This window comes from Morone saxatilis, unplaced genomic scaffold (genome assembly GCF_004916995.1).
Source record: "Morone saxatilis isolate NCDOM2014 unplaced genomic scaffold, NCSU_SB_2.0 Contig10, whole genome shotgun sequence".
In the NCBI taxonomy this organism is placed as follows: domain Eukaryota; kingdom Metazoa; phylum Chordata; class Actinopteri; family Moronidae; genus Morone; species Morone saxatilis.
Window position 1 is genome coordinate 13259664 of NW_023339652.1, and position 17098 is coordinate 13276761.

The 17098-nt window shown below is 40.8% G+C and overlaps 1 protein-coding gene across 1 annotated transcript in view; it reads left to right on the plus strand.

The window, feature by feature from the left end:
* Positions 1 to 15971, plus strand: part of cerk (ceramide kinase) — a 37460-nt gene extending 21489 nt beyond the window's left edge. The window contains exons 7-13 of the mRNA XM_035672897.1: positions 2661 to 2735; positions 2942 to 3094; positions 3683 to 3788; positions 4334 to 4416; positions 7368 to 7573; positions 11405 to 11619; positions 13899 to 15971. Coding sequence (XP_035528790.1) covers positions 2661 to 2735; positions 2942 to 3094; positions 3683 to 3788; positions 4334 to 4416; positions 7368 to 7573; positions 11405 to 11619; positions 13899 to 14007 — 947 coding nt within the window. The 3' untranslated portion in view covers positions 14008 to 15971. The remainder of the gene's footprint in view (positions 1 to 2660; positions 2736 to 2941; positions 3095 to 3682; positions 3789 to 4333; positions 4417 to 7367; positions 7574 to 11404; positions 11620 to 13898) is intronic.
* Positions 15972 to 17098: the final 1127 nt, after the last annotated feature.

Genomic DNA, 17098 nt, shown 5'->3' on the forward strand with positions numbered 1-17098 from the left:
TGTCTCTCTCTCTCTCTGTGTGTCTCTGTCTCTCTCTCTCTCTCTCTCTCTAATGAAATAAATGAATAATGTCATTCATCTCCTTTGACTGTGAATCAGTTTGTAACTTTCTTTTAAAAAAAGTGCTGTTAATGTATGAAATAACAGTGATTATGTTAAGTGTCTCCAACATCATGGCACATACTCTTTTGCTTAATGGGAATAATAGCTGACATTGAGCTTTTGCTACAAAAGCCACGGCCTGCTATGCAGCCACGAGCTGTGTAGATCTGTGCTTCTGCGTCATTACGAGATAATGTATCTTTGCTACCTATAGGTGATTTATGATATAATTAATGTAATAATCAATATTGCTGTCAAAGCTATGGTAATTTTCTTGGAAAGGTATGAAAGTCCTCTATACCAAGGTTCAGATTAAGAGTCATGAACTCATTTATGGCCTTGTCACCGAGCTGTCACACGCACACGTTCTTTGACATGCTCCTGTTAGACTGGTTTTAGCCAGTATTAGCTGGTATTAGTCTGTTTGTAATGTCTGTACATGACAGTTAACCCTGGCTCATTGGAAGTTAAGATTGATGAGATTGATTTAGATGGATTATTTAGATGAAAAAACAAGAAGTATAAGTTGTTCTGCGGTCCACTTCCTCAGTGCAGAAGGGCTCGCTGCTGTCGTTATGAGATACTGTCACAAGTGCAGCTATAAATACATTCATGTGCTGAGGATTGAAACAGCAAAAATATCCTTTTCGGGGCAGTACTAAAAAGCATCTAGACTCCATTGTTGTGCCTGAGATAAAGATGATTTCACTGCCAAGATGATCTTACTGGCGAGACAGTTTTGGGAGAAAATGCAGATAAAAACTGGAGCTTTCCCGCTGAGGATATGCCTTGTGACAGTTTATGCTCTCTCCTCTAAATATGCCAACAGGCTACTGCGGTTGAGTAACTTAAGGGGAATAAAACATTAAACATCTGAGGACTGAACATCATTGAACATCTGTGTGCGCCACTTGAATCCATTCAAAGTCAGTTGGCTTTTACTGGGTAGCTTTAGAAGAGTCAAATAGCATATGTCACAGTTTTTTACGCTCAGCAAAAAAAAAGCAGGTAGTGCAGCACTGTCGGGAGCAATTGCAAAGTGTTCGGATGTGATTATGAAGCTCGGAGGAGAAGAAGCAAAGGCCAGATAAGTGATATTCATAGAAAGTGCCGGAGCAAGTCAGAGAAGGCGAGAGAGGGAGCTCATCTTCATACTCATCTGTGTGTCCACCGCAGAATGACAGGCCCGATCTCCTCTGTCACGCGTCTGTGACCCAACTCAAAACATCACTAGTTAGATTTCACTCTATTCTCTCCTCTCTCCCTCGCTCTCTCTGTCTTTTATCAGTGACAGTAGGTCCATTTCACCACTTGAAGATGATCAAAGTAGGGCAGATAGGTCTGAAATTACGCCATGTGGCGCAGAATGAGAGATAGAGCCTTATTACCTCTCAAGTTGAAAGATTTAATATCAAACTCAACATTTCTCTCAAGGCAGGGGATGCCTCTTATCCTTCATTTGTTGGCTGAAGAGAGCTGATGATAGTCCAGGACCTGGAGCTATCCGATTAGTTCCTTTTATGATTGAAATGTCTCCCTACTTCCGCCCAATAAAATCATTCAACTGAATTCTTTTTACTTGGTTGTAGCTTTGAAAGACATGTAACTCTACCAAGGACTAAATATTTTATGGCCGATTTTAACTGTGAATAAGAGATTTACACATTTGATTTACGTCTTGGCAGATTTACCTGCCAGAGTCGAGAAGGGGACTGGAGGATGTGTTCCAATTATTGGGGTATCACATTTCTCAGCCTTCTCTGGAAAGTTTATTCCAGGGTGCTGGAAAAGAGACTTTGATCAGATTCTGTCCTGGCCGTGGAACAGTGGAGCAGCTCTTTACCTTTGCGGGCGTTGCTGCGGGTCATGGGAGTTACCATCCTTACTATTGTCTATGTTTTATGGACTTGGAGAAGGCTTGTGAACGTGTCCCCCAGAGACTCCTGTGTGGGGTACTGTGGCCATTGCTATGAGTGTCCGTCTATAACCAAAGTGAGAGCTGTGTCCAGGTTCTTGGCAGACAGTCAAACATGTTTTCAGTTGGTGTTGGGACTACGCCAAGGTTGCCTCTGGTCTCCAATCCTGTTATCCACGGGCGTGATGGCATGCTGATATTAGCATTTAGGTCAAAGCTCCACTGTACTTAAGCATATACTCTGACTCATATGCTACACTATAAAGCGGCTAGTATAGCTGTAGACTCGTAGTCTTGTTTGTGCATGCATGTCAGTATGCCAGTTGGTATTTGCAAAACTGTTTTCCAGGAAGTGTTAAACTTTGTGCATGCCGGTTATGTCATCTTTCAAGTTTTTCTTGTGGCATAAGTTGTTGTTTTTAGAAAACTATCACAATCCAGATGTTTGTGTTCATTCTGAGTTCTCACATTTAAAATTTCTACACATAGTGGCTTTAACTAGCTGAGGTTTGCTATAAAAATTTATCTATACATATATATTTTGTAAAATATAATAATGCAACTGAATGTGGCGGTGTCCTCTAACATGCCTATGTACTACTACAATGGCTGACCATCCACCTGTGTGTCTCTTATCCAACAGGGTCCACTGATTGTATCTGCTTTGCCACAGTAGGAACCAATGACCCAGTCACTTCAGCTTTACACATCATTGTCGGTGAGTAAAGGTCATGCAAGAACTTGCAGCACATGTGTTAGGGTGGCATGCTGTTTTTGAGATGGTATCAGTGTTTGTGTAGGAAGCTGCAACCACAACAACCGTTGATTATTACAGCAACTGGTTGTAGTTTCATGTTTACATGCATGTTGTGGTAACAAAGCAGGGAGTGGTTGTTTTAAACTCCACTGGGTGTATCTTAACAGGTGACTCCCAGCCGATGGACGTGTGCTCAGTTCATCACGACGACGTCTTTCTCAGATACTCTGTCTCGTTGCTTGGCTACGGTTTCTATGGGGATGTACTGACAGACAGCGAGAGGAAAAGATGGCTAGGTCCCGCTAGATATGACCTGTCAGGTATGAGGGCTCCACACTTCCACACAACCTCTTCTGTTTTTTTTTTTTTTATCTTTTGCTTACTGACCTCTGAGCTTACTGACCTCACACCGGCTTATTTTAATGTGAGGTAACCTGGAGTTTATCCCTGAGCTTGCTGGTCCTGCTGTAGGTCCAGACTTGGATTAAATATCAAGATATCAATCTATTACAGAGACTCAAGCTTCTGGATTCAGTGCAAGTTCTTGTGTAGCTCAGTAGTTGGACTCACCAATGCCATTTCTCCACCCACTGGTGCTACAAATACACATTTACAAATGCATCCACCTTATGGGCTGCATCCAGAGCTACCAAACACAAGTGTTTTAAATACAGCTGTGTGTTATCTGCACTATAGTATTACCTTAAAACTTTGTTTAAATCATTTCTTTTACTTAGTTAAACCTAAGACAGACTCTAGAGAAACAGAATAGTGGTCCAATTAGTTGTGTGTCGCTTTAAGAATTTTACTCTTAATTGTCTTGTCAGATATAATTAGAGTTAAATTAAACACAACAAATACAACACATTGGCATGCATTCTGTGGCCCACACTGTGTTTTTGTTCCAGGGGTAAAAACCTTTCTGAGCCACAACTACTATGAAGGCACCATCTCTTTCCTCCCTGCTGAGAACAACATGGGGACCCCCAGGGACAAGCTGCAGTGTCGGTCCGGGTAAATAAAGCATCAGAGATATCAGTTCCGACGGCTTTTCAGCACTATTTTACAATGTGCTAACTTATCTGATGCAGTTCAATAGTAGCAGTGCACCTGCCAGAGCTTAAATGGGGTAGTTTGCGTTGTCAGGAAGCCTATCTGATTTATTGTAGACCGAGAGCCCATTCAGTCTTTTCCAAAAAGCGCTTGACTAAGTGCTTTGGTTTTTGAGATGCTGGGCGCAGACATTGTTTGCATTTGTTATGGGGGGACTGAAAAGGAGCTAAAAACCATTAATCTGTAAAATGCCATGTTTCCTGACAACTTATTTTAGCATAAAAAGTGATATGACTGCTACAAAAGGCTTCTCCGGCTGTAGTCTTATTTGAGCATCTCTAACAAAAAGCTCCTAATATTGAAATAAATACAGTACAAGCCATTTTTAAATGGACTGATGGACTTTATCTGAACCTAATGAATCATTTAAGCTTGTTAAAACCTTGAATGTCACAGCAATACTGATGGTTTGATGAATGTGAAACAAGGTTACGCTGATATTTCAGGTGCTGCGTCTGTCAGCAGAAGCCCTCATCAAAGGACAGCAAGCAGTGGGAGATGTCAGAGGAGAAGGAAAAGTCTGATAAAGGTACGAGTTTGGGGTTATTACTCAAAAAATGTCAAATTAATCACACCAAAAAGTCTACTTCTCGTTTCTTTCCCTCGTTATTCTCTTGTTTGTCTATTTTGAAACCATTTCTAGGCTTCTCAGATGTGTGAGAAGAAGTATTTCTAAAGGGTGTAGTTTGAGAGAAAAGACACACACACAAAAAAAAACAAAGGGATATGAGACAATCTCACACCAGCTCTCTTTTCCCTTGAAGTCACACACAAATCAGGGGAGATTTACATTCTGCAGTACCTGAGTGTAAATAACAGCATCATCTTCTGCTTCTCAAATTACACTTTATCTCCATTTTCTGTCGGGGTTGTTTTTCTCCCGCAGCATGGCAAAATTCTTGATGAGATTCTTGATGAGTTATTGACGAGAAAATATAAACAGATTTTTAGTGACACTGCGCAACTCCCCGCCGGAGCCTTTTTTTGCCCATCGATTTTCCAAATCTCCAGCATCCACCCCTGCGTCTGCTTGATGGGATTACATGTTGCCCCCCACCTCCCGACGAGGCTGGTGTCTGTCCACTCAGCCTCGAGTTGGGCAGCGTCGCCTCCTTTTCCCTCGTCTGTTCCCCCAGACCGCGGTGTGCACACACACGCACTTCATCATCTACAGTCCTCTCAACCCACAGACACAGCAGCATAAACCTCTGGAGGCAGATGAAATACTGACTCCTGCGTGTGCCCGCTGGTGCGTGTTTTGTGTGTGTACTCTGAGCTGCAGATGAGCTGTGTGTGTGTGTTTTCCTTTCTAATTAGTGTCATGATATTAAATTCAAGATTTTCCGTCTGGGCTATCGGGTACTGTGGCTTCCTATGGAGTGTGTGTGCATTTTCTGTCCTGTGTAAATATGAAAGCAAGCATAACCTGTTTGTGTGTGCATATGATGTGTGACAGACTCCCACTAATCAGGAATAAATTTGGCTCTGCCAGCTCTGACAGGGGGTTTGCCTCACGCCAGTGCTGCCGTTTGTTTTCTGCAATTTTTTTATTTTTTCCTTCCTGGCGAGGGAAATCTCAGACAACTGCTAAATCAATGAGGCACGACACAGTCTCTCTCTGCAAATGAGCCAGCCTCTCCTCCGAAAGCAAATACTCATTTGGAAACATTCTCCTAATGCAGAGCCTACAGTCCACAGTTGGATTTGTTGTTGTTTTTTGATTTTTTTTTTTTAAATTTAGCTTTAATCACTGCTTTCCCAATTAGGATATTGTTGTTTTTATGTAGCCTCAGTGGGCTTGTTATCATTGGTTAGCGTTATCACCCTCTGTAAGTTTGTTTTGTGAAATGAGGGGGAAAGGTAATGAATCGTTTTGCTTTTCGAGATCACATGAGTTTCCCTCTGAGGTTTGGACGTCTGTGATCACTTTTTGCAGCTTACTCCAGTGACTATCACCCTGGTGACAGGCGCTGGCAGTCCCGTGGGTGATACTAGCGTCTTTGATACGCCATCACTTGTAAACAGTCGCTAATCTTCGAGGAACAGAGCAGTGATTTGTGAAGTGCAACCATCACGTCTGTCATTTGAGATTTGGAGGCCAAGTGTGCATTTAATCATAACAGGCAAACTTGAGGTTAATCCAATCAGTCTTCTATCTATATGACTTCCTCTTAAGATACTGTGAACACTTCCATGGCCGAACTCAATTGCATTTTAGAAGACATAAGACATCCAGCTCTCCTACAAGGGTAACGCATATTACTTTCAGCATCAGAGTTGCTATCTTGGCTCAATCATCAGGGTAAAGCTGCTCTGAGAATTCCTGCCAAGACATCTGGATCTTAATGGACCCTCATCAGCATCACTGCTGCCGTGTAACAAGCTGGGAACTTAACCTTAAGTCCTCATAAAGCACTTGCAAAATACACAATATCATTTCCAAAACCAAATTCCTGATGGTGCACAGATTACTTGTTTCAATTTAACATCAGCACTTCTGGAAATAGCTGAAGGGAATCAGAATGTGTAGCTTGTACAAGTTAGATAAGGGATAGGTATAAGTACCTAGCTTAAAGCTGGCAGAATAATACAAGCAAAATCAAATGTGGCACGTTTGGAAATGCTGCAGAACTGCTGTTGAATACAGCATTGCAATTAAATTAAAGTTCATAACATTCACTACAGTGTCAATGTCAGATGGAGGGAATTTAACATTGCAGTGTAATGAGGAGAGTCAAGTAAACCAGAAACAGTCCAAAAGGCATATGTAAAAAACCCAACCAGTCACCTGACTTTTTTTTTTAAACAATTGCAGGTGATTATGTGCTGGGAGGTTGTAAGCGAGGTTCTGCAGCACTTGAGTTTAGTTGCAAACTCAACATTTACCCTGAATGAACATGCCAAATTTGATTCTATTACATTTACAACAATAAAAGAGAGTTGAATAATTTGGAGAAAACTGCCAGCTTGGTGCCTCTAAATTTTTAAAGTATTAACACTTTACTTCTTTAGTGTGGTTCAGTTGTGCAGTGGAGAACAATGCAATTAAAGTTTGTCAACCAGGTATGAACTACATCAAACACAAGACAGATGCTGACATCTTAAAGCCATTGATTAGAGAGTTGCAACATCGATATTGCTAAATAAAACATTACTTTGAGCGTGTAAGCTCATTATTAAGCCCATTCCAGGTAAATTAACTTTACTTAATGTTCTTTATTTTGCCTGGCATTATATTAACAATTAATATAGTAGGTAGGTATAATAAATGAATAAATAAAATGTCATTGTACAGGATAAAATTTAAATAATGCATTTGTTGTATGTGAGGATGCCTCTGTAGCTGCCAGCGTGTTAAGTGACTGGAGCATTCGTAACCAAAGAACGATTTAGAATGTGTTTTGTTCCCTCAGCACAAAAAGTAGAACTAAGTAAAGTGTATGTGTGGTCATACTCCAGCTCTTGACTTCTCTATTTCAGATGGCAGCAGTGGTTGGAGTGTGATCCGCGGAAGGTTTATTGCAATTAATGCGGCCAGTATGAGCTGCGCGTGTCCCCGCAGTCCAAAGGGCCTGTCGCCCTCCGCTCACCTCGCTGACGGCACCACAGACCTCATCCTCGTCAGAAAGTGTTCCCGTCTGGACTTCCTCAGACACCTTCTTCGACACACCAACAAAGAGGACCAGGTAGGAGTCAAGTATGTATTCAACTTCAAGGCACTTTCGAAAAAGGTATTACCCAGTGGGAGTGCTACCCAATTTATGTTAGTTTTTTTAACTAATACTTAACAGTAAGTGTGCTTAATCAGTGTGAGTGTGTGTGTGTGTGCAGAATATTTCATGAAATGAGCTGGGGAAATTGATGTAACTTGGACCCAACAGGGATGAGAAAAACATCCTGTTTAAACCGTGAAGGAATCTCTAAAATACAGCGCAACCTTTAAGACAATTTCATCCTTCCCATAAAGCCACCCGTCAATCACTTCGCAGCAGAATTCAGTTTTAAACATCAGGAGTTGCTCGATTTGTGCTCGGATAAATAGAGAGCGTGGAAGTCTGTGAACGAGCAAGCAGAAGGCAGAGTTTCCCCCCCACTTGCTGTGCTAGCACCTCCATTTGCTGACTCAGCTCAATTTCCCAACTGTAGTTCACTTTAGTTCAAATGCCTTAGCCCTTGTGCCTTCCCACGTATCATAAATAACCTCCACCCTGGTCCGGAGAGGCACTGATAATCGCTGCATCAGGGATATGCTGTATGGGAGAATAGGCTGATACCAGACTAATGCCCTCTCAGGATAGCACAAGTATTACCAGGGGAAGAATGGTGATTAGTAATTATTACCTCAGGAAGGACCTCAGGAAGTTTATCCCATTTAGAAGGATCTTGTAAGTAATTAAATCTACGGTAGCTGTCTTGGTAAAAGTGTTAAATTGCAAACTGTGTTTTGAGCTAACACTGACATCCTGAGGCAAGGTCTAACTCTAAGATCAACATTTTGACTTGTGAACCCAGTATTTGGATTACAAGGACCAATATTACTCTCGTAACAAGATTTGATTAGATTAGGATATTATGTATTTGCAGCTTTAAAATTTATAGGCTTCAGCAGTGCAGAAGCTGCTGCTATTACTGTGAAATTTAACAACTTGCGGAAAGATTTTGCTGCTCTGTGTGACATGAAGCGTGTCCTTGCCACGGTCTCAATAAAGTATTTTACATCCAGATGACTGAATGAAATTACTGATGTGTGTGGGGAAAAAATCTAATTACCAACATTCCCTGGTGATGCTAATGCAGAGAAGCTTACAAAATGATTTTATGACAGAGAATTTCCCCAATATACTACAATCCAATGCAGAGAACCAGTAAGATGTTACAGTGTCCATCTACTGGAAGACAAAATTAGAATTTTACGGATGACGATGTTCAGTGTTATTTCTCAGCAACTAATTGGATGGATTGCCATGACAGGATTTCAAGATGATCTTAATGATTCTCCCTCTGAAAGCACTGCTACCTACCTACCTGCAAAGCTAATAATATTCTCACCAGCCTCAGCTGTGCTATGTTTAGTGCTAATTGGAAAACATTAGCATGCTAACATGCTAAACTAAGCTGGTGAACATTATTACATACCTACTAAACATCAGCATATTAACATTGTTATTGTGCACATGTTAGCATGCCAAAGTTAGCATTTAGCTCAATTCAACGCTGTGTCCGAGTAGCGCAGCTGCTAGCACGGCTGCAAAGGTCCAGTTGTAAAGTGGCACTTTGTTTTTCTTTGCATCTTTAATGCTGGAGGTCAGAGGCATAGAAAGGAGGGATCCCTGATAGTACAACAACAATCTTCTCACCCTCATTTCTAAAGTAAAACATAATTCTATGGTAAGTTTTTTTTGTGCAACATGATTTGCTCATGTCCCATAGAAATCGAATGGGGGCAAAGTTTAAATTGTGCCGCCATTGGTGGGTTTTGGATTTTGTCATGTGTCACACCTCTCTACTGGCAAAAAACAAATGATACCCCATTAACCGTTGTCTAATGATGACAGAGCTCAGTGCCCAGAGTCTTGTGTTGGCAGTGAGAAGGCAAGATGTGGTGCAACTTTAGCTTGAGGCCATCTTTGCTGCTTTACTTGCAACACAGAAAGGTAGACAAGTAGTCGTATGAGTAGGGTGAGTGGGACTTTGCATCAGAGTTCACTTAATATCAGCATCACTGTCCAGCCAAGCGGAGAGAAACAAGGAGTGAGAAGCCGCTAAGCGTATTCATGGCCTTGTCAGAAAGCCTTTTAGGCAGACCGTCCAGCATGAATGCAAAGCGGCTGCAGTCATAAAGTGGGTCTGATGTGAAATAAATGGCTGTCACTCCGCTTTTGGGATGAGAGAGGGTGAAAAAGGGAGAAAAGGAAGGGAGAGTGAGGGGGAAAGAAAAAAGGAGAAGAAACGAGAAGAGAATAGAAAGAAAGTGGCACCCCGTGAAGACGAAGAAAGTGGTGTGCTGGACAGAGCTGAACCTTTCTGCAGCACTGAGTGAGATGAAAGGGGATTTTGACAATATAATTTCTTTTCATCTCTCTCTTTCTTCTCCTCTTCACTCCTCTGCCGTTTACATAGTTTTTATGCACCTTCATTTTATCTTCTCTTCCTCCCTTTATTTTGCATTTGAACTCCTGTTTGCCATTTTCTTTTTTCATAAATGGAAGTACATACTGTACATGTAGTTTAGCTTTTCATTATCAAACCAGCAGGAGTCCATAAAAAGACAATAGAGGAGAAATTAACTTTTTACCTCACCCACCTGCAGCCTGCTGACTAAAAAAGAACTGCATGCCAAGAATCTTTTCACTACCCAATATAATCATCATATTTCAGAGACTGAAACCTCATCGATTTTCTGTGCTATTTTGTGTATAAAAATAAGTAGTTTATGTTAAATTTGAGACATTTGTTGTTCAAAAGGTTTGTTGTTTCTAAAAGGAAACCTGAGTTTTTAATGAACCCTTGACTGAAACTACATCGATTTATCCACCAAAGACTAATTTCAGGGTTGTTGGTTTTTTTGCCACGCTAGCAGCGTATTGGTCCCCCTCAGGATGAACTGTAATAACTTTTCATCTCACGCCATCATAAAGTCACTTATGACCAAGCACCTACAAAACTAATGACATTCCCATTGAGCTGTTTGTTGTTTACAATGTTCACCATTTTAGTTTAGTGTGTTGGTCTGCTAGCACTTGCTAGTTAGCATCAAACACAATGTACTTGCTAAGCATCAGCGTGTTAGCATTGTCATTGTGAGCATTTTAGCATGCCACGGTTAGCATTTAGCTCAAAGTACAGCCTCACAGAGCTGTTAGCATGGCTGTCAACTCATTTACTTTGCTCCAAAAGTTCAAGGTCCAAATGTCAAGGTTCAAAAATTGACATGGAAATGGAGTTGTACACAGTTGTGCAAACTTTTCAGTCGCACCCTTTTGAAATGATTAGTTCCTTTAATATATTATTTGTTAGATTGAAATAAATCAACACCAGATGGATGAAGGTCAAATACTGGAGCTTATTGCTGGGGCACTAAAAAACTATTTTCTCAAAAGACAACTTGAATCTTATCATTATTAACTTATTATTAATCTAATTATGTTCTGCATGATGTTTGTTAATTAATTGTGACCCTTTGATTAAAGCATCCTTGTGGAAATGTGGGCAATAGGGTAATCATAAGAATATGTTTAGAGTCAAATGACATTTTCCTTTAGAGAACATTTTCTTGAAAATACAATTTCACACAAAATTGAATTTTGCAAGACACAAAATAAAGGTGGACTCTTGTGTTCTCTCTCATCCTGTTGTACTGCTCATTTTGAAATTGAACTTTTCAAGTGACTCTGAAGAGTGGCGATCTTGACCTCTTCACCATCTGTGGGCACATCTGTTCCTTCATCCATCCATCCATCCATCCCTCCATCTCTCCTCCTCATCTGTTTCTTATCCATCTCTGCTTCCCTCCCCAGTTCGACCACTCATTTGTGGAGGTCCACCGGGTAAGCAAGTTTCGTTTCCAGCCGCGGCACCATGAGCTGGTTTCTCTAGAAGACCTGAACGAGAGTCCAAAGAAGACAGGCTTCAGTCCCATATGCTCTGCCCAAACAACCTGCAACTACAGCACCGCCCACAGCAGCTGGAACTGCGACGGTGAGATCCTGTCTCACGCTGCCATCCAAGTCAGGTAACTAATCACGAATCACCTGTCAATAAAACTTCAAACTTACTGTAGTAGTTATTCCAAGCAACTTATCCAGGCTTCTCAGTTGTTTTGCTAGAAATAAAGAAAGTCAACCTGCGGTGCATTAGACTCGGTACTGGCAAAAAAACAATAAAATGCTGTGTTATTAACCAGTAAAGAATGTTTTGCCCATATATATATATATTTTTTATTTTTTTTTTATTTTATTTTTTTTTTAATTATTTTTATTGCTGTAAAACTGAAACAATCATTGTGACTGCTAAAGACAGGCATGGTTCAATCACTTTTCCACTGTGCCAGCTTATTTTGCATTTTATGAAGCCTGTGAGGGAAATGCAACTTTCCGAGGCGATGAAGACAGACAGGATCGCTCTCGGCATAGATGAGGACGGGCAAATGGTTTTGAATCGGCCCATATAATATTGTAGAAGCTGTTTAATGGAAAAAGCATTGAAATACTTGCAGAGCTCATACCTATTGCATCACCATAGTACTGGCATTCACAGTAAAGGCTGTTCTTTTTCTGCTTATTACAGATATAATCTCCACTTTAAATTGCTTCAAAATGTTCCTGAGTATCAAGCCTAAGTGGAAATGAATCATGTACTGTATGCTCTACAGCTCTGTATTCAATGTATTCAACATTTTAAGCCACATCAGCTGTAGTCTAAATGGCAGTGTTGGTTGGTCGGTCAGTAGCTAAATGTTTTGGACTAATTAAGAAATGACGGCATGCTAACACGCTAAACTGATATGGTGAACATGGTAAACAGTATGCCTGCTAAACATCACCTTAGTAGCATTGTCAACATGTTAGCATTTAGCTCAAATACAGTCTCACAGAGCTAATAGCATTGTTTTATTTTTCTCATAGTACTCAAAGTATGTGGAACATTTACTAGCTAATTCGTTGTTATTCCTGTTTAGTATTTTTGTAGTTATTAGCCTCACAGAGCTGCTAGCATGGGTGTATTCTCTTATTCATGCTAGACTGATACAAAAGTATTTGGAACCAGGCAAAGGAAGATGCAACAACATTTAAAAGTTTAAAGTCTGTTTGATGTAGGGGTCAGTATGTGTCGCGGAGGTCACCCTGATGCTTACTAGTGGCTCATAATAAAGTAGTTCCCCGATTTGGCCTGACAGAAGTGAGAGCGGCAGTGCCATTAGCGCTGCTGGTGTCCAACAGTCTGGTCAGGAGTCTCTTTCACTGTTCCCTGCTGGACGATCTTGGCAACTCGATGGAATTAGCACCCCTTCATTATTCTGGCCCTGTCCACACTTCAGTAAACCCACTATCAGATCTCTATACAGCCGGTGTGGCATTGCTTGACGCATCATTTATTTCATGCTCCATTGTACTTTGCCAATGATGCATGGCGCTGTAATGTTGCTAATTTAACGGCCCTCCCCATGTTAAAAGGCTACTCCCCTTTAATTAAAGCAGAAGTCCGTCCTTTTATTGCCTCTTCCTCTCCGCTAATCGTTCTTGGAGTGAGCCAGCCAGACTCCCGCTCGGATAATTAATGGTAATAGCCCAGGCGAAACTGAAGGAAAAGTAGGAAAGAAAGAGTTTTGCTTTAGAAGTGAGAAACACACAGTTGGAAAGAGTGAAATTCGTGGTGCCATGATGAACCAAACAATTCAAACAAGCTAGCTCTCATGTAATCATAACGCTAGTGCTTCCTTGATTTTAGAGTTATTATATGTATTGTATTGGGGGTTTTTTTTATGCAAGAGTCTGGAAATAAGCCTTCATACTGGGTTGCAAATTGTAAGTGTGCTCTTTCATTATATTTACTACTGATGAAGCCATGAAGCAAGTGTTCCAGTGAAAATACAGGTGTCATTTATCATACAAAGGCCTAGACAGTAATTGAGGTGGTAGAAAAGTAGTGTACCATAATAGCCACCTTGCCTGTTCACTGCTTCTTTTTCTGTCCGTATACTTTTACCTTGTATTCATCAGGCTCTGTTATGCGTGTCATTAAAGTACGCCAGCCCCATCTGTATTATAACATGTGTTATACGTGTCTCTTTAAAGGTCTTTATACTTTACACGCCACAAAGATTGTCTCACTTTCAAGTTTGCGTGTCAAGTCTGCACACAGGGATGCCGTTCCATTGCTTTTACATCTGCCACACGGACAGTAAAGTCTCATTGAAACGAGCACAGTCATTAAGTTGATGGTTTGTTATTCAGGCTAAATGATGCGTTGTGTGTGTGTGTGTCTGTGTGTGTACACTCTTCCTCTCTGCAGTGTCCAGTGCCAGTTGATCCGGCTGTTTGCCCGTGGTATCGAGGAGCAACAGCAGTGTGTGTTTGAAGACCCTTGTCCTCTGTGGGCCCTGGAGCCAAGCACGCACTAGTCAGTGGACTGAGAGCTGGATGGGACATTTAGCTGCTGGAAAACAAAAACCCAAGTTGCACTTGGCAAGATTTTCCTGGAAAACACACCAGTGTACATCACATCAGTGTAAATCCCCAAACGCTGGCGTTTCATGCCTTTTTAGTGTTTTGCTTAAATGAAACTGGCAGGAAGTCCTCTTTATGCACAAGAAGTGATGGACTAAAACGTAAAAAGGTGTGGTAAAAAGAAGCTGAAAAGGCTTCTAACACCAGCCATTAAGAGGGGAAAAACTGTCCAACTGTCTAAAGAGAAGTAATATCGCATGATTTTTTTTGTTACTGAAGACTGTGAAATTCGGCTGTCTCCTTGTTGCAATTTAGAGCTGTTATGTGTAAAATTGCCTCATGCCAGCTTTAACTAACCTAAAATATGATTTGCTACAGCTGCTGGTGCTATCACTGCCACATTCAAACCTTTTAGTTTTAGGTAGGGGGGCAGAGGGCTTTTATTTGTACTTTATGGAAAATGAAGATTCTGAAGCTCAGAGGATCTCAAGCAGCCTGGGTGTTCACACAACCAGATGAAACAGATCTGAACTGGACTGAGCTGGACTCAGACTGCGGAAAGGTTTTTATACTGGCATGGAGGAGAACAGTAATAGGATTTCTTTCTATGTAGCAAAGAGAGGCAGCCAAGGAGATACTGCTGTGTGTGTGTGTGTGTGTATCTCCTTGTGAGGAGGATGAAGAAAAGAAATGCCTGTGAAGTACAGTGATAACTGAAAAGACTTCAAATGCCAGGGTTACATAGAAAAAAAACGTGCAATCTTATCCTCCTTTTTTGGCAAAAAAAACAACCCATTTCATCTGTGACCCAGGTGAAAGCAGATATGAGCCAGGGGCACTAATGAAAAGAGCTGAATACCCTGCTAATACACTAACAGGACCCCGGTGGCTTCTGGGTAATAAGGCAAAGTGGTTGCTAAGTGATTTGGTGTGTCTCAGCACTGCTGCACCGCACCTGTGGCTCTGAGCTCTGCTCCTGTCTGGCTAAAAACTACCAGTTCAATCATCACCTGGAATTAGCCAGAATTATACATTGTTAACTTAATTAGAGGTAATCTATCGTAGGGCTCTGAAATTAGCCTTATTAGCTCCTTTCAGCCGTAGGTCAAGGTGAACCATCCGAGAATAAGCACACCAGCTTTTATTTTTGAGACTAGCTTTTTTTTTGGCTACTTCTGCATCAATAAAATTGTATTAAACCGCATAGACAATAATAATACGTTAGGGTGAATTGTCTGTGTGTGTAGGGTTAAGTGCGTTTTCCACAATCCCGTGGACGTGCAATCATTGGAGTGTGTGTGTTAATGTTTTTGTGAAGGTGCCAATGTGATGAGTTAGCTCTATCGCAATTAGCCTCATGACTGCCATTTTGCAGATGCTCTCTCACTGCAGCCAACGCACTGCTAACACAAGCACCTATGGATGAGCAAAGACACACACACACACACCAAGACACACAGAAATGTACAGGCAGACACAGAAACTGGAAGTAAGAATTGCTTTCAGGTGACCAAACACATTTGAAAAGCTAAAAGATTTAGCAATTTATGACTGACAGTGCAAACAAAGTCAAACTGACATTTGAATTACCTTCATTTTGGTCTAAGGAAATATCAGCCATCAAGATATCACAGTTACTAGAAGCTATCAAGCTTGAAAAAACTAGCTTCCACCCATGGCTTCCACTTGGAAAGTCAAAGCTTGCTAAGGTTTCACATTGAATCGTTTGTTCATGCTATTTCAATGCCTACAGTTTCGGTCAAATGTACAGATTTCTCTGCAAAATGAATCATAATTTCAGTTTTTATTCAGTCTCGCTGTGCTCTCCATATTTGAGTAAACACACAAATAAGCTGATATGTGAGTAAATACACAATATATTTTATGAAAATGCTCAATAAAGTGCTTTTGAATTGTGGTTATTTTTATGCACTTTGCTTGTTCTTCATGGTGCGCTTGATGCCGCTGATGTGTCATTTCCTCTTTTACTCCATCTCACACACACACACACACACACTCCCACACAAAGGTCAGCGCTCCTTTGCTCTGGCTTTCTCAATCTCACTCTTTCGCCGTTTTCCTGCCTCCCTGTATGAGTGGAATTTAATAGGGTTCTCTGATGTGAGTGAGATTTTTCATTAAAGAACTCCAGACATCAAAGGTCTCTGCTGAGATGGACTGGTATTTCACACTGTGCTCATTCTGCACACAGTCTGGGTCTTGTTTCTCTTTTGATACCGCAAAGCAAGTCCAAAGTGTTGAAGAGAGTCCAGTAATCTAAATTTGGTAACTAGTTGCACAACAGTTACAGTGAAACCAAATAAACCCGCAAATCCTCAAGTGACAGACAATGCAAGTTGTGGTTGATCACAAAATTTACACAATAGCAAATACTTAAGAATTATTAAGAATTATTCACCTTTTGCCCATTGTAAGGATCTACAGTAGCTGTTCTAGAAATAATGTGTTCTGTGTTTAAAAGACCTCCTGGTCAGCTACAAATGATTTCACAAAGTCAAATCAAACGCCTGCTGAAATTTTCTGCCTATGTGCAAGTGATAAAAAAGCAATTTGAAATGTGTCTAGGGCCTGAGTTTGTTCTGTGGAAATAACTTGCTACTGAACTCACACCCCTTTTATTAGCTTTTTCAGGCCATGCACTGGTAACTAAAGCACAAGCAACACATATTGTGTGCCACTGGAGCAGTTGATCGGAAATAGGTATACACTGATTGATAATGTGAGTCGGGGTGAGCACAAAAAATGGCAAACGACAACCAAAATTTAAAAACTTTTCTTTTTTGTGAGTTTTATTTTGTTTAAGGGGCGGAGCCTATAAGCATAATTTGTGACATAATAAATAGTTTGGAAGTCAAACCAGATTCGATTTGCAATTTATGCAAATGTGATGTAAAAGCTTTAACCCTCCAGTGAACATACATTGAGAATGGACTTTACAGTGAAGTAGGAGACATCTTGTGTCCAGCAGGAAAACTTTAGCATATTTATACGTTCTGGAATTTTTTTTTTATAAAGGGAGAAGGA